At 42.7% G+C, this 27657-nt stretch overlaps 1 protein-coding gene across 2 annotated transcripts; it reads left to right on the top strand.

Annotated features, from left to right (window-relative positions):
• The first annotated feature begins 168 nt into the window (after positions 1-168).
• On the top strand, positions 169-27657 carry LOC147426268 (UPF0235 protein At5g63440). 2 transcript variants are annotated; one of them, XR_015186107.1, is made up of 7 exons: positions 169-411; positions 24660-24774; positions 25352-25508; positions 25624-25720; positions 26685-26773; positions 26843-26904; positions 27010-27081. XR_015186107.1 is itself a non-coding variant. In XM_086497907.1 (7 exons), the coding sequence occupies exons 1-7, from the start codon at positions 297-299 to the stop codon at positions 27073-27075; spliced, it is 708 nt and encodes a 235-aa protein (XP_086354033.1). In that variant the 5' UTR covers positions 174-296; the 3' UTR covers positions 27076-27657. The 2 variants fall into 2 exon arrangements, 1 of the variants encoding a protein (XP_086354033.1); XM_086497907.1 differs by having other exon boundaries at positions 174-411; positions 26836-26904; positions 27010-27657.

Raw genomic sequence — 27657 nt, 5'->3', positions numbered from 1 at the left:
AAAAAGTGAAGTATTAGGCTATAATTTTGGAAAAGATAGTATGTCCCCGTTTGTAACACAGCCCTCCTAACAGAAGCCGAACTTTTCTCCATAAAAGTCTCTTCTTGCGCCTTTGCTTGTTGGTGCGACCTCTATGCTTCCTCCCACTCACCAAAGGTGCGATTCACCTCTGATAGAGAAGGCAAATCAATGCGCACGTGGCAAAATCGAGGCCAAATAAAGTAGAGAACAATTGAACATCTTGCTACTAGGCTAGCTTGCACTTCTTGAACGCTGGTGCAGAGAAAGGGTGGAGAATGCCAAAACGAACGACGCACACCTACTCCAGCGAGGATGCAGCCCCAGATGGCCCCGAGTCTGATCTCTATGTCTACTACTGCAAGCATTGTGGATCACACGTGCTCATCACAGGTTCATCTCCACTTCTTATACGCGCGCGCACGCACACTACTCGACTTAAAGCGTTGTAATTTGAACGCCCAACATTGCTATATCTTCACGCCATCCCCCCACATGATGACTGCAGGCATTTGGTTTGGAAGTGCTCATCATTGGAAGTTCTTGTCTCACACACACACACACACACACAGAGGAGGTGCTCATCATTGGAAGTTCTTGTCCCAGACCACACCCACACCCACACCCACACAGACACACACACACACACACATTGGAGGTGCTCATCATTGGAAGTTCTTGTCCCAGACCACACACACACACACACACACACACACACACACACACACACACAGTTTTTGCACTCGGAAAATGGTAGGGAAGGATTTTTTGTGATGGTTATAAAGCATTTGTAACAATGAAAGAGATCTACAACTCTTATGTATTTTTTTGAAAGATACGCACCATATATATTATAGTAGTAGACCTATAAGGTCTTTCAACCTGACGCCAAGCATGACAAGATAGGAATCGTTATATATTTGATAAGGGGTCCCAAACTTTAAATGGTCACTTTACCTTGCTCTAAACAATGCTTACACTCCTTCCCGATTGAAAAATTCATTATGAATAACAACACTAGCACATTCACAATGCCTTTGACGGTTTTCCACTTCAGGCAAGGTTGCATATCATAGGATTCGAGGTTTGAAGATGCCTTATGGATTATACTAGGTTATTTGGATTATTTTTCGAGAGTATGCAGATGGCGCATTGCTCTATGCCCCGTTTGTAACATTTACTCTTGATGCTTGGTGACCTTCTCCCGGTGTCGTTTGGCTGGCACTTCTTTTGGTAATTGGTGAGTGTGTATGTACTATGATTGCCATTGCGGAGTTTCAAATGGTTTTACCTTGTTGGCCTTGGGTTAAAACATGTAGATACTTGGGTATTCATATCAGAGTTGATGTAGTGCTTTTACATCAGTTTGCTCCAACTATGCAATTGATACGCCACAAGCTTTGCCGTTGGTCTTCGTTGCAGTTATCCTTGGAAGTTGGTAGGCAAGGCCTTGGTGGTCATTCAGGATACAACATGGGACTCTACACCTTGCTGTGTCTTGCCAGACGCTTTCACTTGAGAGTGCCTTTGTCAGCAAATTGAACGAGCAAGTTAGAGAGAGAGAGAGAGAGAGAGAGAGAGAGAGAGAGAGAGAGAGAGAGAGAGAGAGAGAGAGAGAGAGAGAGAGAGAGAGAGAGATTCTTTGGTTGTAGGTCATAAGTGTCTTGACTTTGGTCATCATCAACTAGTACCAAGTTGTCAAAATCTTTGGTTCGTACTTTGGTGTCAACCATAAAGAAGAAAATAGTCTCTTGAACCCCACCCATGTTCAGGGTGCCTGTCCATGCAAAAGTAGAGTTGACCACCAAGTCTGCGCATCCCTTATACATGAGAGTTGTTCGTTCCTGATGGCTTTTAATAATTCTAGTAGATCTACAGTTTCTAACCTTACGGTTCAAGTGCACACAATCAGTATCCTAATTCATTAAATTGAAATTACTCAGCAAAATAAGAAAATAGTCTTTTTAGCAACATCCCTCTGGCTTCTAAACAGTTGTCAATGCTTGTATATATCCTTCCAGAATCTCAGGATAAGATGCTAATTCCTTCTCGGTCATCCACTGAGCGTCTAAACTAGAATAAATATTGAACTTTACCAATTACTTTCGTGTAATCTTCCCGGACTTGAGTGGCCGCTTCTAATGACGAACGATCTGCTTCGGTTGGAGTATTTCTTCCGTTTCTTCAACTTCAGGAGGTTCCTCAGCAATAGGCTAACTTGAAGGTGGTCCCACATATAGCCAGAGTAAACTAACATGGAAAGCTTTGTGGATCTTCCAATTAGATGGTAGCTCTAATCAGAACGTCACATTGTTTACTTGGTCAATTATTGTCACAAGTCAATTGGAAACAAATCTTGTATCCTTTTTGTGATAATGCTTATTTTTGCATTTGAGAATTGTTTTTCTCTTTGAATTCAAGATAAGTAGAATAGTGTATTTAAGATGGCCATCGATGAGTAGTCACAAATTAAGGTGGATCACCGTAGTGGGTTAGAACATTGATAATACACACTCCTACCGAGATAACTTGAATTGACGTTTGTGACATGTAGCTCATGCATATCGGGATCATACTTGCACACAGAAAGGATTAATGCTTTGGAGTGTGAGCTAGATCCGCTAGAAAAGACGGTTACAATCAATAAGATGGCATGATCATGAAGATTGCTCATTATGCATGTGTGGGCAGAATACATTGAATGCTTTTATCTCCTCATAGGAGTGTTGAATTCATGTTTTGAAGCAAAAGTCATAGAGCTTTCATTTGATACCCATATTGACATATGTTTTTAGTAGTTTTTAAGTTTGAAGCTTCTAGAAGATTCTAGAAGGGAGATTCTAGAAGGAAGGTTTCAAAAGGAGGACACATGGCGGGACACTTGTCACAACTTTCCAAAAGATGAGACACTTGTCAAAAAGCTTTCAAAGGAAGAGACAAGTATGTGGACACTTCTCAAAAAGCTTTCAAAGGAAGAGACAAGTGTGTGGACACTTGTCACACCAACTTTATTTGATACTAAACACTTGTCACAATCCTTTTCAGCTTTTCCCTTTTCTTCTTGAGGCAACTTCCCTATAAATAAAGCCTCTTTCCCTCTCATTTCCCAATCTCTTAGATGTTGAATTTTCCTCTACTATCAGCCCACGAAGCCCCTTCACTACCATCACCATCCCTCTACACATCAACTATTCCCTCATCCTCAAGAAACCATCTCTCTCTCTCTCTCTCTCTCTCTCTCTCTCTCTCTCTCTCTCTCTCGCGAGGATGTGGCAAGTGCAAACCTTAGTTGTTGGTTTCTTTTCAATGATTTTTATTTAATTTTTGGGACAGTGTTTTTGAAGTCACAAATGACCGGACATCGTGTGGCCAGTGTTAAACGGCCGATGGTCGAGAGTTTCACACGCGGTTAGGAAGGGTAGGTCGTCTCGAGATGGTTGGGCCAATCGGCATTGGAATCCGAGCAGTAAAAGGTTGTTTAGGCTCAATTCAAAGTCATTTAGGTCCCCCTCGTTACACTTATAAGTCGGTGGGTACTAGGAAAATTAAGTCAAAGAGGCATAGTGGACACTTGGCAGTAACAGAGCCTACAGAAAGTCAAACTCAGCCACCTCACCCAAGATTTGGCGCAAAAAGCAATTTGGGGCTGCCTTTCTCTCTCACTATGACTTATAGTGTGTGTGTGATTAGTTGAAGCTTTAATGGAAAGCTTGCCTTCTCCCTTGCACTATGTAGCGTGATGATTCTGCTCTCACACCCCTCTCCCCCCTTTTGAATACAGAAACGTGATGCCCCGCTCGAGGGCTTTTCATTTGTATGTACAGTTGTGTGGGTTCATGCACGATTGCCGAGGCAAGAGTCTTCTGTACAGGAATCGGATTAGCTAATTGCTAATCCCCTTCAGGTACGCACAGTTCCATAGCGAAGGAATGCGAATACGGAGAGTTTCCTCGCATGAAAACTCGTCCGATTTAGAGGGAAACTGTCCCATTGAGTGCGGGAGCGACTAAGACACGCGTAGACATACTCGCTCTGCCCAAAACAATTCAAAACAGAGAATTACAACCTGTTGTGGTTTTCTGTAGGTTTAGGGTTTCGTACCTTAACTGTGGGGCAATGCCAAGGGAGTCTTGAAAAAGCCTCGAGATGCGTAAACAAGGCTTTGGGCACCTTACAGTGACAAAACAAGGAATTACGGCATACTGAAATTGACCTGCAGCTCACTGGAAAGCTTTCAAACAGCAAGGGAAAGTGTCCTTGATGTGTACTTTTGACCTACAGGGATTTTTGCGCCGTTATGTTGGTGAAATTGGGTCAAAAACCTGCAATTACAGCCATGGACAGCTTGGTGAGAGCTAGGTGAAAGTGTTCATATGGTTATGGAAAGTCACTGTTTACTTGGGATTTTGTCCGTGGTGACTTCTACTGTGGTTATGCTATCGAAATTGGGTTAGTAGGGGAATTTCAGCTCGATGAAAGTGGGTCAGCTTATAGAAGTTTACAAGTTTTTCTCAGGTGAATTCAGAGAGATTTCACGCGAGAAATCTCATCCGATTCAAAGGGCAAGTAGCCCTATAGGTGCGGGAGGTCGAGGACTTGCTACAGATGCGACCGGCTCGCGAGACGGAGCCCAAAACAGGGAAACACAGCCTGTTGTGTATTTTTGCAGGTTAAGGGTTTCGGCTCTAAACGGTCCCTAATACCCTAGGAGGTGCGGGGATGCGAGGGGACTGCTGTGCGGGTGATCTGGCGCATTTTCAAGGCAGAAAACAGAGAATTCAGTGTGCTACAGATTCTCGCCATGTTTTGCAAAAGTGTCCAGGTTTTGCAAAGTGCCTAGATCATAGATCGGGACAGCTCGTAGGAGATCATAGGTTTTATTCCCTCTTGAATATAATAAAGAAATACCGAAAGGGGCGCTAGTCTTTGGGGCCAACAGGTGTCGGCGTCTGCTTGGTAACACTGTTCCAAGCAGTGGGTGTTTGAAGTGTCAATTCCCGTTACAGGTTTTTATTTACAAAGTTTCACTGTGTCTTAAAGTCTGAAGTAAAGTTTTGGGTGAAAGCCAAAGTCTACCGCCCTACGGCCCGGTCTCTCTCTCTCTCTCTCTCTAGCTTGCTATTTTCAAGGCAGCACACTTGTAAATCTGAAATTTCAGCTTTCATGTTGAATTTCTAAGCTCTTTTTCCTCACCATTTGCTATTAGGAAGCCAATCTATAAATTTCAAAATTCAGCTTTTCCTCTTCAATTTTGCGCTCTTCTATTCATCCTCCAAGCAACCAAGACGCTGGATCTCTTCGCTATCATACACAGTAGCTGGATATTGTCTTTGTATATATGTTTGAGAAGTCTACTTATGTTTGCTTTTATGCATGTGCACATGGCTTCTTGCATGATCTACGAGTGTGAGTCTACTTAAACTCACTCTCGGGTTGATTGTAACTGAGCTCAATCCTAAGGTACTTAAATTGAGTAGAAATCTATTTCCTTCCGGGGGGGGGCATCTTCAACCCTCATTTTGCCTCTTGTCTCTTTGTAGTGTGTGATAAATATTTTGTCAAGTCTTTTAAGTATTGAATCACGAATAGGCACTCTTAGTTGCACGGGGCTCTTACAGTGGTATCAGAGCTTTGGCTTGATCCTCACCCCTGTTGCTAATTGGACTATTTTCTTATGATTAATCTTTTCTTTTTTATGATATTTTATTATGTGCACTAAGAACTGTTAAAAGATTGTAGCTACAGGAACTGCCATCAGGAACGAACAACTCTGATGTGTCATTTGATGGGTGATGGTAAACATTGCGAAGGAGTTTCCGTAAGTTCGGTGGAAAGGGCCGGGTTACGAGTGCCCCTGATGCGTCACATGATGGGTGACGGGTGCATCAGTAAGGGGGCATCCCGTAGGCTAAGGAGGAAATCCGAACTGAGTAAGAAAATACGTGTAAGAACGCAAGCACAAGAATAAAGATGGGTTCAATGACGCTTTTTACGAAAAGCAGGAACAGTCGCGAGAGGACGGATGTTTTCCCGCGAGGAGTCTGTGTCTGCATTGCATCTGTGTTGTGTCCTGCACTCGGGGACGCCTGGAATGTGTCCGTGTAGCATTGTTTTCACGAATTGAGTGAGTTTTTAAAGTTTGAACAGGTTCACACTTTATTTTATAAAGTGACCGGCCCCTTTATTAATAAAATAAAGCAGGCAAGGCTCTTAAAAAAAAAAGCCAGTGCTAAAACCAAGGCAGGGGGGCTGAATTGCGATCTCTCTCTCCTCTCTCTAAAAAACGCAATTTTCTCTCTCCTCTCTCTAGGAGCGCCAAGCTTTGCTCTTGGACCCCTATTCCTGCCGGGTGTCAAACCCTATAAAAGGGTAGCCAGCGTTTCAGTGCGCAGCCGCCGAGAGCAGCAGAAAGTGGTAGCGTTGGGATTCTGGAGCAAAGTCTAGCGACGGAACTTGCAAGTGTTCGCGTGACGACTAAGTACGGAGGTCGATTCTCCGAGCAAGGAGCGACAGGTATAATGTGTTGATACGCATTGAGAATTATTGCTTTGTGTGGTTTGTTTTGCAGGAATCTCCCGTCTTACGGGAAGGCCCTTCACGGGAAGTACGGCTTCACGCCTAAGTCCCTTACGGGAAAGTACGGCTTCACGCCTAAGTCCCTTATGGGAAAGTACGGCTTCGCGCCTAAGTCCCTTACGGGAAGGAACGGCCTTGTGCCCAAGCCCTTTACGGGAAAGCACGACCTTCGAGTCTAAGACTACAGAACGGAGGGGTTTCCTCGGGTTCTCGTGCTTGTATAAGAATTCTCCCTGAATAAAAGAATACTCTTAACGGGGGGGGACCAGCCCATCTTCTGGTCCCCAATACTGTGTCGATCTTCTCCCTTCTCTCATGTTTTCAAGGAATTATAATTTTCAGATTTTCTAAGTGCTCGTGTATGCTCCCGTTTTGTGATAGTGGTATCAGAGCTCGGACTCCTCTCTTTCTCTGCAAAGAAGGACGATTCCGGGAAGAACGGGAAGAACCATGTCGAGCCAAGGGAGAAGCGTTGAAGAGGAGCTTCAACAAGTGCAAGCTCAGCTTGCGGAGTTGCAACAAATCTTACTGTTGCCAGACGTCCAAAAGCTTTTGGGCGGAATGAAGAAAACGAATGGAACTGATGCAGCCAAGCATCCAGATAACACTGTTGGCGTGAGACCACAAGAGGAAAGAGCAGAAGAACGTGCCGAGGTGCACAAAGGATCTTCGGATCGGAATGAACGGCCTACTTCAAGGAAAGGCCAGGAAAAAGCGCTCTCTCTGCTAGACGAGAGCAAGGACATCTCTATCTCATCTGCATCTTACTCTCCTGATTATACTTCTACTTCTCGATCATCTCGTCAGAAGAAGGAAGCAGCTACTACTGCCACTACCCTACATCAACCTAAAGATAAGCCTCGATTCAAGAAGCATGGTCGCAAGTCTCAACATCGCATGAGAGTCTTCAAATCGGGCGACAAGGACATCAAGTTCGAAACCTACAACGGACGGAGAGACATCTCCAAAGCACTGTCCTTCATCAGACAGTTTGAAGTCGCCTTTACCAATGGGCACTTCACAGAAAAATCCAAATTACGCCATGTGGGGATGCACCTCAAGGAAACGGCAAGTAATTGGTGGTTAGCCAAGATTTTGGAAGGTTCTCAGGCCAGAACTTGGGAGAGCTTCAAATCTGAATTTTATGAACAATTTCTTCCACCTGACTTCGAGCAGGACATATGGAAGGAATGGGACTGGCTTGCCCAAAAGGAACATGAAAGAGTAACGACTTATGTGGACAAGTATTGGTCGGTTCTTCTGAAGGTCACTCCCTTCATGAAGATTGCCGACGAGGAAAAGAAAAGAAAGTTCGAAGCGGGTCTCCAACCTCAGCTTCGAAAGAGTATGAAGGTGTATCCGCATGATACTCTTCAAAGGATGATGGAGTCAGCAATCATTGCTGAGGATTTGCACTCAACTGGGACGCCCAGAAAGATGGAGCATAGCACTTACCGTGCAAGACAAAGAGGGGTCTACGATTACCATGGGAGCCAAGGAAGAAAACGTCCTCCATCGAGAGACGATGATCATTCTAAGAAGCCAGAGGGCATTGGCAAGCGAACTTAGTATCTTTCTCCTACTCAACTTCAAACTTTCAGAGAGGAAGGAAGATGCTTCTACTGTGGCGAGAAAGGACATATGAAACCGGATTGCCCGCTAAAGCAGCAACGGCAAGAGCAAGCCTCTACGAGGCAAGAGAAAGCAAGGAAGGAACCCGCACCACCAAGCTCGAACTCAATTCCAGATGTTCAAGGAAACACAGAAACGGAGAAAGGGAAGCGTCAACTTCTGAAGGGATGGGGGTCTTTGAACAACCAGCGAGTATTGATTCTTTATGATCCAGGATCCACGGATAACTTCATCTCCCTGGATACTGCAAAACGTTTGTGCCTTACACCGGCTCAGCTTGGCACACCAATTACATCCGGATCGGCATTCGAGGGGTTGACAACCAATGCAACTCCCGTGCAAGGACAACTCAATCTTCGGATTGGCGAGTACAAGGACCGCGAATCATTTTTGATGGCACCCATCAAGGGATGTGATATCATCTTGGGTATGCCATGGCACTTTCACATGACACCTATTCCCGACTATGTGGAAAAGACCCTCACTTTTGATCATGGGGGTAAGAAAATAAAGATTCAAGCTGATGCAGGAGATTGGCAGTTCCCAATTGTAAGCCATATCTCCATCAAGAAAGAAATGAAGAAGTGTGTTTCTGCTTACTTGATTTTTGCAAAGGATAAAACTAGTAGGGACTCTCTCTCTAGTTTCGGAATTAAGCGTCTTCAATTTATTGAAAAGTACAAGGATTGTTTCACGGAAACACTTCCTGATGAACTCCCTCCGGTACGCCTGGAAGATCACCGCATAGATCTCATACCGGGTAGCTCGCCTCCCAATCAACCCCCTTATCGGGTAAGTCTTGCTCAGCAAGAGGAAATTTTGAAGCAAGTCAACGAGCTTCTAGAGAAAGGGTTAGTACGGCCCAGTGCTTCACCCTACTGCTCTCCAGTTCTACTGGTGCAGAAGAAAGATGGCACGTTTCGAATGTACATAGACTATAGGTCTTTAAACAAGATCACGATCAAGAATCGCTTTCCAATCCCTCGGATTGATGATATACTTGATAAGTTGCAGGGTGCAAGTATCTTTAGTCGCATAGACTTAAAGAGTGGGTATCATCAGATACGGATCGCCCCTGAGGATGTCTATAAGACTGCTTTCCGCACAACCTTTGGACTATATGAATTTTTGGTAATGCCTTTCGGCTTGATCGATGCTCCTGCGACGTTCAATCGCATGATGGACCGCATTTTCAGCCCGTATCGAGCTTTTACGGGAGTATTCTTCGATGACATACTCATCTTCTCTAAGTCAGAAGAGGAACATCGGAAGCACTTGGACTTAGTGTTTCAAGAATTGCGAAAGCATGAGTTGCATGTGAATGCAAAGAAGAGCGAGTTCTTTCTCTCAGAGATACACTATCTCGGCCATATAGTCTCTCACAATCAAGTGAGTATGGATCCTACCAAGATCCGAGTGGTAGAAGATTGGCCAATTCCCACTACGGTACATGATGTACGTAGCTTTCTGGGATTATGTTCATATTATCGAAGGTTTGTCCGAGGATTTGCTCATGTAGCAGGACCACTTCATGATTTGACAAAGAAGAAGATTCCTTTCAGATGGGGATCGAGACAACAAGGAGGTTTTGATCGGCTCAAGTACTTGCTAAGCCATGGACCTATTTTGATAGTGCCTGACTTAAGGAAACCCTTTGAGGTTCACTGCGATGCTTCAGGCGATTGCATCGGAGCAGTGTTAAACCAAGAAGGCCATGTAGTGGCATACGAAAGCAGACGGCTTAAGGATGCAGAGTTGCATGCATCAATCTACGAAAAGGAACTCACGGCTGTGATTCACGCCTTATCCAACTGGAAGCACTATCTTCTGGGAGCGGATTTTGTGATCAAGACTGATCACCAGAGTTTGCGGTATTTTCTTACGCAAAGGAAACTATCTGAGAAGCAGATGAGGTGGGCAAACTTTTTGTCTATGTTCCACTTCCAGATCCTTCACACGGCTGGGAGTAAGAATGTAGTTGCAGACGCATTGTCTAGGCGGCCAAGGGTGAACGCTATCACTTCGGTGTATCACCAAGAATTAGAAGCACTACTGGATTTGTATCCGAATGATCCAGACTTCTCCACCATCTGGGGAAAGCTACATCGTGGAGAGAATGAGTTTCCCTATTCCATCCGGGACGGTTATCTCTACCACCATCAGGCCATATGTGTGGCGGAACCATTAAGAAAGAAGATCATGGATTCCCTACAACCTTAGCAATGGAAAGATATTTCTTTTGGCCAAGCCTTAAAGCAGACATTGATAAGTATGTCAGGGAATGCTTGGTTTGCCAAAAGTGAAGTATGATCGGCATAAGACGCCTGGGTTGCTACAACCTTTGCCTGTGCCTAATGAACCTTGGGAAAGTATTGCCATGGACTTCATCATGGACCTCCCTAGAACTCAGACTGGAAATGACGCGATCTGGACCATTGTGGACAGGTTTAGCAAGCAAGCACACTTTATACCAGTCAAGAAAACGATCAAAGCAGATCATATGGCTAGGCTCTTTCTAGCACAGATCTTTAAGCATCATGGAATGCCTAAGTCTATTGTGAGTGATCGAGATCCTCGCATGACAGGAAATTTTTGGCGTGCCTTGATGGATAATCTTGGTACAAAGCTGAATTTTTCATCTGCCTACCATCCTCAAACGGACGGGCAAAGTGAGATAGCCAATTCCACAGTATTGGATATGTTAAAAGCTTATGTGTCAGACCGACAATCTGACTGGGAGAAATATTTGCCTCTTGTCGAGTATGCGTATAACAATACCATACACTCATCGACGGGGAAAGCACCTTTTGAGATTCTCTATGGTAAGCCTTTGCTTCCACCCATCCTTTTAACTAAGGATAAGATCTTTGCAGCAGATGAATTTGTCCGGGATTTGGACACCGCCTACGGGCAAGTTAGAAGAGCTATTCTACGCTCTCAGGAAAAGCATAAGAAAGCTGCAGACAAGCACAGAAGGAATCTAGACTTAACAATCGGACAATTAGTCTTACTCAAGTTTGAGGAGGCAAGACTTAAGAAACAAGCGTCTCATAAGGGGAAAGTGGTAAAACTTTCTACCCGTTATTATGGGCCGTTTAAGATTACTGAGCGAGTGAATGATGTCGCTTTCCGATTAGAGCTACCGCCTAATTGGAAGATCCATAATGCTTTCCATGTCAGTTTACTCCGGCCGTATGTGGGACCGCCTCCAAGCCAACCTAGTGGTGAGGAACCTCCTGAGGTTGAGGAAACAGAAGAAATACTCCAACCGTAGCAGATAGTAAGTCATCAGGAGCGGTCTCTCAAATCCGGATAGATAACACGGAAGTATTTTGTTAAGTTTAAGAACTATTCGAATCTAGATGCTCAGTGGATGACGCAGGAGGAATTAGCAGCTTATCCCGAGATACTGGAGGTATATGTCCAAGCACTACAGTTGAGGTCAACTGTTTAGAAGCCAGAGGGATGTTGCTAATTGGACTATTTTCTTATGATTAATCTTTTCTTTTTTATGATATTTTATTATGTGCACTAAGAACTGTTAAAAGATTGTAGCTACAGGAATTGCCATCAGGAACGGACAACTCTGATGTGTCATTTGATGGGTGACGGTAAACATTGCGAAGGAGTTTCCGTAAGTTCGGTGGAAAGGGCCGGGTTACGAGTGCCCTTGATGCGTCACATGATGGGTGACGGGTGCATCAGTAAGGGGGCATCCCGTAGGCTAAGGAGGAAATCCGAACTGAGCAAGAAAATACTCGTAAGAATGCAAGCACAAGAATAAAGATGGGTTCCATGACGCTTTTTACGAAAAGCAGGAACAGTCGCGGGAGGACAGATGTTTTCCCGCGAGGAGTCTGTGTCTGCATTGCATCTGTGTCGTGTCCTGCACCCGTGGACGCCTGGAATGTGTCCGTGTAGCATTGTTTTCACTAACTGAGTGAGTTTTTAAAGTTTGAACATGTTCACACTTTATTTTATAAAGTGACCGGCCCCTTTATTAATAAAATAAAGCAGGCAAGGCTCTTAAAAAAAAAAGCCAGCGCTAAAACCAAGGCAGGGGGGCTGAATTGCGATCTCTCTCTCCTCTCTCTAGAAAACACGATTTTCTCTCTCCTCTCTCTAGGAGCGCCAAGCTCTGCTTTTGGACCCCTATTCCTACCGGGTGTCAAACCCTATAAAAGGGTAGACAGCGTTTCAGTGTGCAGACGCCGGGAGCAGTAGAAAGTGGTAGCGCTGGGATTCTGGAGCAAAGTCTGGCGACGGAACTTGCAAGTGTTCGCATGACGACTAAGTACGGAGGTCAATTCTCCGAGCAAGGAGCGACAGGTATAATGTGTTGATACGCATTGAGAATTATTGCTTTGTGTGGTTTGTTTTGCTGGAATCTCCCGTCTTACGGGAAGGCCCTTCACGGGAAGTACGGCTTCACGCCTAAGTCCCTTACGGGAAAGTACGGCTTCACGCCTAAGTCCCTTACGGGAAAGTACGGCTTCGCGCCTAAGTCCCTTACGGGAAGGAACGGCCTTGTGCCCAAGCTCTTTACGGGAAAGCACGACCTTCGGGTCTAAGACTACAGAACAGAGGGGTTTCCTCGGGTTCTCGTGCTTGTATAAGAATTCTCCCTGAATAAAAGAATACTCTTAACGGGGGGGGACCAGCCCATCTTCTGGTCCCCAATATTGTGTCGATCTTCTCCCTTCTCTCATGTTTTCAAGGAATTATAATTTTCAGATTTTTAAGTGCTCGTGTACGCTCCCGTTTCGTGACAACCCCTAAGCTACTAGTGCTTATAGTTGCTTGTGTGCACCTTTGCCTGAGCATCTCTTATTTTACTAATAGAAGATACAAGCACTGCTATCTTACAAGCTCTTCAAAGTTTGCAAGAGGAGAACCGCTCCATTCGAGGACAACTTCTCAAACTCGACAAGGGCGAGAAGCCCAATGAAGCCAAGAAAGAGCAGCCAGCAAAGCAACACGATCCTAATGGAAGAGCCGATCATGAAGCCCGTTAGCCTTGAAGAAGGAGAATGGACAAGGCAAAAGAGGATGCTCTATCTTAAAGAAGAGAAGCCATCGAAGCCGAAGTACATCCTCTTCGTCATATTCATCTGGTGAATCTTCAGAAGGGTCATTATCAAGTGACAAGAAGACATCTCATTCATACAAAAAATCTCATCAAAGGCAAAGACATTGATTCTCTTTACCCTCTTCGTCATCTTGGGAGACAAGTTCGTTCTCCTCTACTTCGAGATCTAGGTATGGAAGAAGGCACAAGAAGAAGACCAAGTCACTCTCACAACTTGAGAAGAAGATCAAGTTTAGTACGGATATTGATTCACGAAATCCTAATCTTTTAAATTTGTTTGTCAATTTTAAATATTGTATGGTCGTAGAAGTATAAAGAGAAGGAGAAGATTAAGTTTGCAGCTTTACATTTGACCGATCTAGCTCACACTTGGTGGACGGGATTGGAGTATGATGGTGCTGCCCCAAGATCGTGGAGAAGTTTTGTCCGCATGTTGCAGATCCAATTTCTTCCTGTCTATTTTAGGAGGGATGTGAAGATGGAGTGGGACCGCTTGTGGCAAATGAAAAATGAATCTTTGGAAGACTACATCAAGAGGTTTTGGGAGCTACTTTTGAAAGTCAAACATTTCAAGAAGATCGGCAACTCTGAAAAAATTAAAAAAGGATGTAGGGAGGTTTGCATTTTAAACTTCGCACTCCTCTAAATCATTACTCTTGCTCTAATATTAGGGAACTCATAGACCATGCTGCGACATTTGAGTTGGAGCACAATAGTGGAGATTCTCTTTTGAAGAGAAATAAGAAGAGGCCAACCAATTGGGAGGCAAATTCAGTCTCTCAAGAGGGACAAAATCAGCACCAAATCCAAAGAAGGTGAAACCCTACTCATCTTCTGGTGCTCCCCAGTTTCGCTCAACCTTGTATCCTCAAAGGAAGTAGTTTACCGAGAAAGAGAAACAATAATTTATGAAAGAAGGAAATTGCTTCAAATGTGGTCAAGCAAGACACATAGCAAAACAATGTGCAGACAAAGGAAACAACAAAGTTTCTTCTAAAGACAAAGCCAAGCCAATGGTCACAATCAACGCTATAGGAGATGTGGTTGGCAATACAAACCATACTCTAGCAATGCGCCAATTACTTAAAGCTTGGGGACATTTTCAAGGAAAGCAAGCTTTGTTTTTAATCGATCCAACAGCAAATGAGAATCTCATCTCTTGGAATTTAGCTAAAGCACTTGGCTTGAAGAATGATGACATGGAGACACCCATAGAGATTCACCAAGCTCTAAATGCCGATGACAAAGATACGTTGAAGACAGTTATACTCCATATCGGCAAGCTTAAATTTGAGCTTCAAGGTGTCAAAAATCAAGACACCTTTTGTATTGCAGATCTTGATGGCGTAGATGTCATACTTGGCATGCCTTGGAACCATAGAGTGGACTGAGTCATCTACTCTCAAAAGACCATCGAGCTCACCCATAAAGGCAAAAAGTATGAGATCAAAGTAGACGTAAGCGGAGGCTTGAAGATCATAAATAGATATCATCCATGGCAGCTCTCCTCCCAACATTGCGCCTTATCGAGTGAGGTGTCCTCAACAAGAGGAAATCAGGAAGCAAGTGGAAGACCTACTTAGTCGTGGGTTGATTAAACCTAGTAGCTCACCCTTTTGTTCTCCGGTTCTTCTTGTTTGAAAAAAGGATGGCACCTTCAAAATGTGTATCGACTATCGGGCACTCAACAAAATAACTGTGAAGAACAGGTTTCCCATTCCACAAAGCGATGATATTTTGGATTGCCTTGTTGGCTCCAAGATTTTTAGTAGAATTGATCTAAAGAGCGGCTATCACCAAATCAGAGTAATTGCACAAGACACCCACAAGATTGGTTTCCACACTTCTTTTGGCTTATATGTATTCTTGGTGATTCCTTTTGGATTACCTAATGCACCAACAACTTTCAACCGCATGATAGAACGTATCTTTAGAGGTCACCGCCAATATGTTGGCACTTTCTTTGATGATATTCTTGTGTTTAGCATGAAGAAGAGCATCGGCAACATCTGGAAATTGTTTTGCAACTTTTTCATGAGAACCAGCTTCTTATCAATGGTAAGAAAAGTGAGTTCATGCATAAAATAAATTATCTTGGGCATGTGATCTCTTCAGAAGGCATTCAAATGGATCCAAAGAAGATCACAATACTCCAAGAATGGCCAGATCTTCGTGATGTGCACGAGGTGCGATCTTTTCTAGGGTTATGCTCTCAGTATCGCCGCTTCATCAAGCATTTTGCCCACATTGCTTCTCCTCTACATGACCTAACCAAGAAGAGTAGCTCTTTTCAATGAAAGGAGAAAGAGAGGGCATCTTTTCAAAAGCTGAAAATCGCACTCACTTCAAGCCCAGTTCTCATCATCCCCGACTTGGCAAAACCATGCGTGGTTGAAGTAGATGCTTGTGGCAATTGCATTGGTGCTGTGCTGAATCAAGAAGGCCATGCAATAGCTTTTGAAAGCCGACGCCTAAATGATGCAAAGAAGAGGTATGATCTTTATGAGAAAGAGCTTTTGACTGTGGTTCATGCTTTGAAGATATGGAAACATTCTCTCTTAGGCAATGATTTCATTGTAAGAACTGATCACCAAAGCTTGAAGTATTTCAATACTCAAAAGCACTTATAGGAAAGGCATGCAAAGTGGGAAAACTTTTTGTATATGTTTCATCTTCAAATCTTATATACTCCTGGTAAGCACAATGTGGTCGCAAACGCACTTTCAAGGGTCCCCTGAATTTCAACCATCGTAGTGGCTCATCATGAAGACTTTCATGGTATGAAAAATACTTATGAGAGGGATGCTGATTTTCAAACAATATGGTTGAAGCTACAAGAAAGAGGGCCTTATGCAAATTACTCCATCAAAGATGGATACCTCATATTGGATAATCGGCTATTCATCACTCTCTCTCTTTGTCAAAAAGTACTTACAGAAAGTCATGAACCGCCTTATGCAGGACATAGAGGATAGGCAACCACTCTAAGTGCTTTAGAGCGCTTTTTTTCTATTAGCCAACACTTTGAAAGGATACACACAACTACATCGAAAAATGTCTGGTTTGTCAAAAATCAAAGTTTGAAAGACAAAAGGCTCCAGGATTATTATAACCTTTGCCAGTACCAGATGGTCCTTGGGAGTCCATCACCATGGATTTCATCACAGGAATTCCAAGGACACCACAAGGGAATGACATGATTTCGGTCATCATAGATAGATTCAGTAAGCAAGCTCATTTTATTCCTTGTCATAAAACACTAAAGTCTACACAAGCTACACTGTCACGTGACACATCCAACCCTGTGTCTGTGGACATGCTACAGCATGATCAGGGTTCAGTCAGTCCAATCAGTCTAGATTAGAAGTGATCTGGCACTTCTGTGAGTCTTCGTAGACCGTGCATGCCCAATCACTTAGTGTAGATGCATATCCTCTGGTTGCACACAGCATGGTCATCATCAGTCCCATGCATTCAGTTTGTACCAGATTGTGCAATTAATAAGTAGACCACTCTTGCCGAGGAGAGTGGGGCCTTCGGAGGAGGGTTTCACGTCTCTGGTGTCATATCTCTCTTCTCTCTATCTCTAAGTCTCATACACTTGCACGCACAGCGTCCATTCACTTTGTTTGTGATCATAGCATTCTCTCATTAAGAACGGAAGGCTCTACCTTCCATAAGAACAAAAGGAACCTTGAGCACAGTTCGGAGCACTCATCTTGAGCAAAGCGCAAACAATCATTCCGTTGTACCTAACATTGGTATCAGAGCTTTGGTAGTGTTCTGTATCACTCAAGGAAAGAACCACAAGAATCACAATAAATTTTTTTGCTTGTTGCGGTCGCACAAACCCAAGTTCTCTTGGGCGTGTCGATTCCTAATTGTGTTTTTTGAAGAGTGACAGGAATCCCAAGAAAGAAGGGCTTGTCCAGCCTCCCCTTGTGTCTCTTTTCACTCATTTAGAGCGGACCGTGCACTTAGCAGCCGGCCAATCGTCGTGAGGTGGGAAAAAGCAACCTTGGTGTGAGCGCAAGGCCCCAAGGGGTGCGCCCGTAGAAAGGAGTCGAACTTGGGTGAAGAGAAGATCCTTCTCAAACATAGATTGCAAGCGAAAGAAAATCTCAAGAACCTCAAGAACCAAGACCCCCAAGAACCCAAGTTCCTTGTGAACTTAAGAACCCAAGACCACAAGAACCCACGACTTCAGAATGGTCATCACTTGAAGCGAAATGGATACTTCGCTTGGAGGTGATGAGCATGAGAGAGGCGAAGAAGAATTTTCCCCATTAGGAGGTTTTTCCGACCCTCCCTCTTCCCCATCTACGACAACGATTGCACTACCTCCAATGGAGGAGTTGGAGTTGTTGTTTATGGAACAGAATTTACAACGCGAAGCAAGAAATGCTGCAAGAATGGCAGTTATAGCGCGAGCGCGAGCAAGCACGCTTGGAAGCCAAAGAACGACAAACCAAATTGGATCGTGAATTCAGAGAAAGAAAAGCAGAAATGGAATGCAGACACGTAGAAGACAAAGCAGAAAGACAAGCAGAGAACAATGCAAGACAAGCAGAATTTGATCGCGAGATCAAAGCAAGAAGGGAAGAGTTATTGCGACTCTTTTCTCAAGCTCAGACACATATGCAAGAGATTCGGGAAAAGGAGACTCTCAGTCTCTTCTTCTCCAAAGCATGACACACAAGATGTGCATGATTCTGAGAAGCATGATGAATTGAATGATAATGATGAGCATGATGATTTGAATGCCAATGATTTGCATGATGATTTGGTTGACAATGATAAGCATGATGATTTGCATGATAAAGATGTGAATTCTCATAAGCATGATGATTTGCATGATCAAGATGTGATTTCTCACAAGCATGATGAGTTGCATGAAGATGATGTGATTGTTCACAAGGATGATGTGTTAGTGGATGCTTTTTCTAGCGAAGCTAACCTCGTTGTAGATTCGACCAATTACGAAGAACCGATCTTGGCTTTCGAGTCGAGGTCCAAAGAACCCCTACAGGACGATTCGATCCTTCAGGAAGAACCGATCTTGGCTCTCGAGCCTAGGTTCAAGGAACCCTCACAGGAATTATTATGTGTTCGCATGATTGATACGCATGCATTGTTCGAATGTTTCATTCGTGATCGTTTCCTGTATTTTAGTCAGCATCGTTATGTGATCCCTTTTCCTAGGCATGACATATTGTATGTTGAGCACGTTTCACTCATGAATGAGCACGAATGTATGCGGATTGTTCATGAAAAGCTGAAATGTATGCATTCAAGGAAGGCACATTTCATGTCTCTTCCTTGGCTTGACACATTTTCCGAAAGAGCACAAGAAAGATTGAGCATCAAGCATAGGCATTTCCATTGTGTTTTGCCACAGTTGATTGATTTAGATCAGAAAGAAAAGATTCAATCTCATTGTTTGCATGTGTTTGATGAACGGGTTGTCACTCCGTCTCTATGTTCATCTACATTGCATGCACAGTCTTTGAGGAAGATACAATTTTTTCCACTCACTTTATATGGAATAGGTATGTTCATGGTTTTGTGTTGGAAATGGTTTCAGGAATTTTCAGCCATGGAGATTCTTGAAGAAGAAAGAAGCATGAATCTCGACAAAGTTGAAGCATTGAAGGAGCCACAAAAGACTTTGTGTCGCTTTCGGCGCGGCCCAAAGAAGCAAGCGTTGCAGACCTTTATGAAGTTCAAGTACCGCATGACCCACACATCAGAGTCCCTTCCAGGATTTCGGATGCTATTGGCGATCTCTCTCGACGCCATATAGTTCGGTACCAGTACCTCACTTTGAAAAGGAGGGGATGTCACGTGACACATCCAACCCTATGTGTCCGTGGACAAGCTACAGCATGATCAGGGTTCAGTCAGATCAGTCAATCTAGATTAGAAGTGATCTGGCACTTTTGTGAGTCTATTCGTAGACCGTGCATGCCCAGTCACTTGGTATATATGCATATCCTCTGGTTGCACACAACATGATCATTGGTATTCCCATCAGAATCCATTAGAATCAATTATGGGATTTTTTCAGTGCATTTAGCCTATTTTTCCTATTTTTGACATTTTTCACTTATTAATTTAAGTGACTTTCCAACAAAAGTATCATACACTTGCACGCACAGTGTCCATTCACTTTGTTTGTGATCATAGCATTCTCTCATTAAGAACGGAAGGCTCTACCTTCCATAAGAACAAAAGGAACCTTGAGCACAGTTCGGAGTACTTATCTTGAGCAAAGCGCAAACAATCATTCCGCTGCACCTAACAAGTTTGTCTACAACAATACGATACACTCGTCAACAAGAATGCCCCAAATAAATCAAGGAAGAGTAATACCTCCACCTATCATTCGCACAAAGGATAAAATTTTTGCAATTGATAAATTTGTCATTTGAAGACAGCCATGAATCAAGCGAAAGCTACTATCAAGGTAGCTCAAGAACGACAAAAGAAGCAAGCAGACAAGCGAGGAAGACATTTGGTCTTTAAAGAAGGTGACAATGTCCTACTAAAGTTTGATAAAAACAGGTTGAAGCAAAGCTCAAGGCAAACAAAGATTTTTCCAAAGCTCTCCAAAAGATACCCTTCAAAGTGATTGAGAAAATCAATGAAGTATGTTACAGACCCGGCCTTCCAACTCATTGGAGGATACATAATGCATTTCATGTAAGCTTGATAAAACCTTACGTGGAAGCAATACTAGAAGAACCCATCATTGAAGACCCTCCAAAAGTCGAAGAAACAGAGCAAATTATTGAACCTGAACAGATTCTATTTCATAAGGATCAAACTACAAGAAGCGGTCTTGTAGTCTGTAAGTTTTTGCTCAAATTCAAAAATTTACCCACGATAGATGCAAAGTGGGTGGATAAAGAATTCATGAAGCAATATCCTGACATCCTTCGACATTATGAAGAAGCTTTTCAATTGAATAAGAGCTGGTGAGTTGTCACAACTGAATTGAAAACAAACCTTGTATCCTTTTTGTGATAATGCTTATTTTTGCCTTTGAAAATTGTTTTCCTCTTTGAATTCAAGGTACGTCGAATAGTGCATTTAGGATGGCCACCGATGAGTAGTCACAAGTTAAGGTGGACCCCGCAGTGGGTTAGAACATTGATAATGCACACTCCCACCGAGATAACTTGAAATGACGCCTGTGACATGTAGCTCATGCATATCAGGGTCATACTTGCACACAGAAAGGATTGATGCCTTGGAGTGTGGGCTAGATCCGCTAGAAAAGACAAATACAATCAATAAGACATGAAGATTGCGCATTATGCATGTGTGGGGCTGATTACATTGAATGCTTTTATCTCCTCATAGAAGTGTTATATGTATGTTTTGAACCAAGTCATATTGTACTTAGAAAGAGCTTTCATTTGATATCCATATTGACGTATGTTTTTAGCAGTTTCAAGATAGAAGCTTCTAGAAGATTCTAAGAGGTTCTAGAAGATAGATTCTAGAAGGAAGGTTTCAAAAGGAGGATACGTGACGGGACACTTGTCACAACTTCCAAAAGATGACACTTGTCAAAAAGCTTTCAAAGGAAGAGACAAGTGTGTAGACACTTGTCACACCAACTGTATCTCTTACTAAACACTCGTCACAATCATCTTCAACTTTTCCCTTTTCTTCTTGAGGCAACTTCCCTATAAATAAAGCTTCTTTCTCTCTCATTTCATCATCTCCTAAATGCTGAATTTTCCTCTACCATCAGCCTACGAAGCCCCTTCTCTCTACGTCTACTATTCCCTCATCCTCAAGAAACCATCTCTCTCTCTCTCTCTCTCTCTCTCTCTCTCTCTCTCTCTCTAGCTTGCTATTTTCAAGGCAACAAACTTGTAAATCTGAAATTTCAGCTTTCGTCTTGAATTTCTAAGCTCTTTTCCCTCACCATTTGCTACCGGACAGCCAATCTATAAATCTGAAAATTCAGCTTTTTCTCTTCAATTTTGCGCTCTTTTATTCATCCTCCAAGCAACCAAGACACTGGATCTCTTCTCTATTATATGCAATAGCTGGATTTTATCTTTGTACATATGTTTGAGAAGTCTAGTTATGTTTGCATTTATGGATGTGCACATTGCATCTTGCATGATCTACCAGTGTGAGTCTACTTAAACTCACTCTCGGGTTGATTGTAAGTGAGCTCATTCCTAAGGTACTTGGATTGAGTAGAAATCTATTTCCTTCGGAGGGAGAAGAGGAGTTTGCCCACCATCTTCAACCCTCATTTTGTCTTTCGTCACTTTGAAGTGCGTGATTAATATTTTATCAAGTTCTTGAAGTATTGAATCACGAATAGACACTCTTACTTGCGCAGGGCTCTTACAATTATCTTAAAACGGCCCATATAACGATTGGAAAGTTTTACCTTTTCCTAAGAGCGCAAAATTGCTCTCTTAACTTGCCCGCAGGCCGTGTCCATATCTCGGACAAACTCATCCGCTGCAAAAATCTTATCCTTAGTTACAAGGATCGGTGGAAGCAAAGGTTTATCATAAAGAATCTCAAAGGGTGCTTTCCTTGCAGATGAATGTATCGTATTGTTATACGGACAAGAGGCAAATACTTCTCCCAATCAGACTATCTGTTTGACACACAAGATTTCAACATATCCAACACTGTGGAATTAGCAATCTTACTTTGTCCATCCGTTTTAAGATGATATGCAGAAGAAAAATTTAACTTCGTACCAAGATTATTAAACAAAGCACGCCAAAAAATTCGTATCATGGGATCTCTATCACTCACAACAGACTTGGGTATCCCATGATGCTTAAAGATCTGTGCTAGAAAAATCCTAGCCATATGATCTGCTTTGATCGTTTGCATGATTAGAATAAAGTGTGCTTGCTTGCTAAATTTGTCCACAATGGTTCAGATCGCATTATTTCTAGTTTGAGTCTTTAGGAGATCCGTAATGAAATCCATGGCAATACTCTCCTATGGTTGATCAGGTATAGACAAAGGTTGGAGTAACCCAGGCATCTGATGTTGATCGTACTTTACCTTTTGGCAAACCAAACATTTCCTAACATTTTGATCAATGTCCGCTTTAAGGCTCGACCAAAAAAAATATATGTCCAATGCTAAAGTCATAGGGAGAATACCCCGATGACTCGCATAAGGCGAAGCATGTGCTTCTTTCATGATTTTCTTCCTCAATGGTATTGCCACACAAACTGCTTGGTGGTGGTAGAGGTAACCATCCCGAATGGAATAGAGATATTTATTCTTTGTGTTCTATAACTTCCTCCAAAAGGAAGAGAAGTCTGGGTCATTCTGGTACAAATCTAGAAGTGATTCCAGTTCCTGGTGAAATACAGAAGTAACTGCATTCACCATAGGTTGTCTAGACAATGCGTCCGCAGCCACATTCTTACTCCCAACCGTATGAAGGATTTGGAAGTGCAAAAAGTTGACCCATCTTATGTGCTTCTCAGATAATTTCCGTTGCTTAAGGAAATACGGCAAACTTTGATGATCGGTTTTGATCACAAAATCCGCTCCTAGAAGATACTGCTTTCAGGTAGACAAGCGTGAATCACAACCGTAAGTTCCTTCTCGTAGATCCAGGCATGCAATTCTGTATTCTTAAGCCGTCTACTTTCACAATCCACTGCTAAATCAATACTTTAGCCTATCAAAGGTTCCTCGTTGTCTCGATCCCCAATGAAAGGGAACCTTCTTCCTTGTTAGGTCATGGAGTTGTCGTGCTACTTGAGCAAAGCCTCGGATAAACCTTCGATAATAGGAACACAATCCCAAAAAGCTACGTACATCATGTACCGTAGTGGGAGTTGGCCAATCTTGTATGTCACGAGGACGTGGCAACTGCTAACCTTAGTTGTTGGTTTCTTTCCAATGATTTTTGTTTAATTTTTGAGACCCTCCTTTTGAAGTTGCAAATGGTCGGACATTGTATAGCCAATGTGAACGGTAGTTTCACCCGCAGACGGGAAGTTGGTCGGCATTGGAACTCGTAAAGTAAAAGGATGTCTAGGTTCAGTTCAAGATCATGTAGGTCCCCCCGTCGCACTTAGCAAGCTGGTGGATACTAGGAAGTGGACTCAATGTAGGAAAGAATCCCAAGAGACCTTAAATATCTAGTGACGAGGAGAGTTGAACTCAAGACCTATTATTCAAGAGGGAAATGGCATAACCAATCCACCACACTTGGATGATAGAAAGGTTATACCATTTTCCTCTTTTTATTAGCGTGCACACACCCGAGAAGAAGATTGTTTTAACGTCGTAGGAAACAATCCCAAGAGACCTTAAAGATCGATCCGAGGAGGACAGTTGAAATCAAGACCTGTAATATAAGAGGGAAATTGCATAACCAATCTACCACACTTGGGTGATAGAAAGGTTATACCATTTTCCTCTTTTTATTAGCGCGCGCACACACAAACACACACATATTCACACGAGAAAAAGATTGTTTTAACGTTGTAGGAAACAATCCCAAAAGACCTTAAAGATCTATCCGACGAGGAGAGTTGAACTCAAGACCTGTTATTAAAGAGGGAAATGGCATAACCAATCTACCACACTTTGGTGATAGAAAGGTTATACCATTTTCCTCTTCTTATTAGCGCACATTACACACACACACACCCGAGAAGAAGATTGTTTTAACGTCGTAGGAAACAATCCCAAGGGACCTTAAAGATCTATCCGATGAGGAGAGTTGAACTCAAGACCTGTTATTCAAGAGGGAAATGACATAACCAATCTACTACACTTGGGTGATAGAAAGGTTATACCATTTTCCTCTTTTTATTAGCGCGCGCGCACACACACCGGAGAAGAAGATTGTTTTAACGTTGTAGGAAACAATCCCAAGAGACTTTAAAGATCTATCCGACGAGGAGAGTTGAACTCAAGACCTGTTATTAAAGAGGGAAATGGCATAACCAATCTACCGGTGATAGAAAGGTTATACCATTTTCCTCTTTTTATTAGAGAGAGAGAGAGAGAGAGAGAGAGAGAGAGCATGCTCTTACTGCGAAACGTTTCTGGATATGGAATATTGACAAGTGACCCGTCTCTCTTGCTACTTGTATAATTTATGTCATTTGGAGTATTTTTTCTGGCTCACCCAGAAGCTAGAGCGCAATTATTCAGATCATTTGTCATTTCTTCTATAGGCATCATAATGCAGTACTGTTATTTGATCTGCGTACCATGCTGTAAAAGATTCGCTGTAATTGTTTCTGAGGTGTTTAGCTTGTGCAAAGGTGTTGCCGTCAGCTAGATACAGAGATCTGAGATTGTGGTGATTGTTGAACAGACACTCAATTGCAGAAGATGCCAAGACGGAAGACTGACAGAGCATATGTATTAGACAAGCAGAAACACCTTGCAAGGCTTAATGCTGCTCAAGCTGGCAAACAATTTTTGAAGAGGTCAGATCGATCAGTCTTTTGTAGCCTTGAACTAGTCTTACTCAAAGCTTATTGAGACAATTTTGCATCAAAAAAGTTTTCACCTTGTTCCCCTAGTATCGTATAGCATGTCAATAAGGCAGTTCTGGAGTAAGTAATTTCAGTGTGTTAAATCCGAGGTCAGCTACTCGTTAGCAGCATTGTTGCACACCAGCTGGGGTTTTCATGTTTGTTTCTTGGCAATGCTGTGCATTCCATAATGCTTGAACTGAAGTCTTTAAATTTTGGAATTGGTTGTCTCTTTCGTGGTTGATTGTGTGCTTTTAGATACAACACGTGACATGATTACAGCATTGATTGGCTTTCCCATAGATCCACTAAGGTGCTCAGGTTCAACTTAAGACATATTCCATATGGAGATTATTGTTGAAAACAAAGTAAGCAAGAGTCGGTTGATCATAAAAACATAGAATGTCAGTGACTACTGACCGATAATTACCAGCATAGAAGTTTGCAGTTTTGGGAACTATAGGATTATGTCTCTGCATGCTAAGCAGGTAGTAGGGTATTGTAGACCCTCATTTATTGATTCTCTCAGGGGAGGAGAAGGAAAAGTTGAAAGGCAGTTTCGCTTGAAGTGTACAGGCTGTGAATTATTTGTTTGCTATTATTCGGAGGAAGATCTGGATACAGCACCCTTTCTCTATGTTGTTGACGGTGCTTTGAGTTCAGTGGCAGCAGAGACTAATCCCCAGGTTGTGCTATGCTTTCATGTCAAATTTGCATGTTAACCCCTACATAGATTTGTCTGCAATGATGCCTCAAGTTACTAACATTGTCCTTTTGTCTTTATTATCTTTGACATGACAGGATGCTCCTGTACCCCCATGTATATCACAGCTGGAAGGGGGCTTAGTTCAAGTTGCCATTGAAGTTGAAGACCGTGCACAACGTGCTGCAATCACAAGTATGTATTCCGTTATTATTTTTTCGCTAGACTGTTGATTTTTAAAAACTAGTTGTTCTTAAACTTTTGGTCAGCGGGATGTGCATCTCCTGGATGAGCCTCTGTGTGTCTGTCTGCATGCACAAGGAGATTGACCGGCAATTGTAGGGTTGGCTCATCCAGGAGATGCACTTCCCGATTTGGGGTGGGTGGTGACTCTTCATATTTATCACAGATGCACCCTTTTTGATGATGTGGGTTGTGTTGGCATTATTATGATGCCGACTGGGTGTACAATAGACTCGGGAACTTGGGAGGCCTCTTCTAGAAAAGAGAATCACAGTAGGGGTATTATTTGAAACCTAATTAAATAACCTTATTTCTAATGGAACCTTGGATTACTAACCTGTAGCTCTGATACAAGTTGAACTGATCATGTCTATCGAGGGTGATAGCGGTGGGGCTTCATAGCTAGGGCAAGGATGCGATAAATGTTGAGATATCAAGCTCAACACTTTGTTTGCTTGGATGATTTCTCATCTACGTACCAGAAACTTACAGCCATTCATCTTAGTTTTATCAGCAGCAATATGGTGAGCCACATTACCTGCATTGAGCTGTCCAAATAGAGGGACTGAAGCAAGGCAATGCTGGATGAGCCTGGGCAAGATAAAGTGTGCCCAATTTCACTGTCATGAGGATGGAAAGGGTGGGAGAGGAATACTTTGCAGAAAATACATCAAAAAATGCATAAAATGATTGGCAATTCTACATCAGAATACAGTATATTGGGATGTCATGTAATGAATGTGGAAACAATCGTCAGCTGTTAATATCAACAGTAATTTATTTTCTTAAAGACTGAACAGTAAGTGTCTTTTTGTGCCCATTTTGTGTTTGCCTGTTTATTTCAATTTTTAGTGCGTCTCATGCTATCGGATTGGCTGTTTATTAATATTTTGATTTCTGACATCGTGTTTAACAGGAGTAAATGCAGATGATGTCCGAGTTACTGTAACGGCACCAGCAGCACGTGGTGAAGCCAACAATGAACTGCTTGAATACATGGGAAAGGTAAGAATGGATGGCCTTATTTTTAAATTGAATTCTTCAGTGTATATTAATATCATGTATAGGTGCTAGGATTGAGGCTTACTCAGATGACTCTCCAACGAGGATGGAACAACAAATCCAAGCTACTAGTGGTAAGTCTTTTGCATTGAAGCTTCAAAGTCACCAGTACTTCGTGAAAGCAGGTGCACAATAACAAACTGTTGACACTGTGTGGTTTTTGGGAAATCAATCATCAGGTTGAAGATCTGACCGTGCGAGAGGTGTATGAGAAACTTCTAATCGCCGTACAGCTGGCAGTCTGATCCTGCAAGCGAAGGTGAAGGGTTTCTACATTAATCAGACCTTTTGGTGGGTCCATGTGATGCTGAAAGAAAGCTCTTGCGTTGCCGAGAAGCCAATTTGCCGGAAGTTCAAGTGGAAGGCAGTTTGATGGGTGGCAGATGCCGTTTCAGCACGCATGCTTGAGGATGTAAAACAGCTTTTGGGCTCTCTTCTACTTAGTCATTAGTACACCACTACAGGTCAGTGATGGTTCCATCACCAATTACTCAGCCCAAGACTTGGTTGCATTATCTTAGCAGGCAAAGGACTCCGTACAGTTTTGCTTTCTCCTTTGAGGAACAGAAGTTTGCTGTGTATTTGGGTGCTGAGAAGTGCTTCCTCAATGAAGCTGAGCAAGAATCAGGCTTGAGGAGTCCCATGCATTTCTGTGAGAGGACAGCCTGGTACCCATTTTTAATATCGTATGTGGACATTGAATGCCCGTCGAGACATTCTCGTGTATGAAGCATCCCCATTTTTTTCTGACAATTATACCTTCAGATTCTCAAATTGTATTGAAAGAACTATACATAGTGATATGCAGGCTTCAGTAGGTTTTGAAA

Source organism: Adiantum capillus-veneris, chromosome 24, assembly GCF_014529385.1.
Source record: "Adiantum capillus-veneris isolate H3 chromosome 24, ASM1452938v2, whole genome shotgun sequence".
Lineage (NCBI taxonomy): Eukaryota > Viridiplantae > Streptophyta > Polypodiopsida > Polypodiales > Pteridaceae > Adiantum > Adiantum capillus-veneris.
This window is presented reverse-complemented; position numbering and strand designations above follow the sequence as displayed.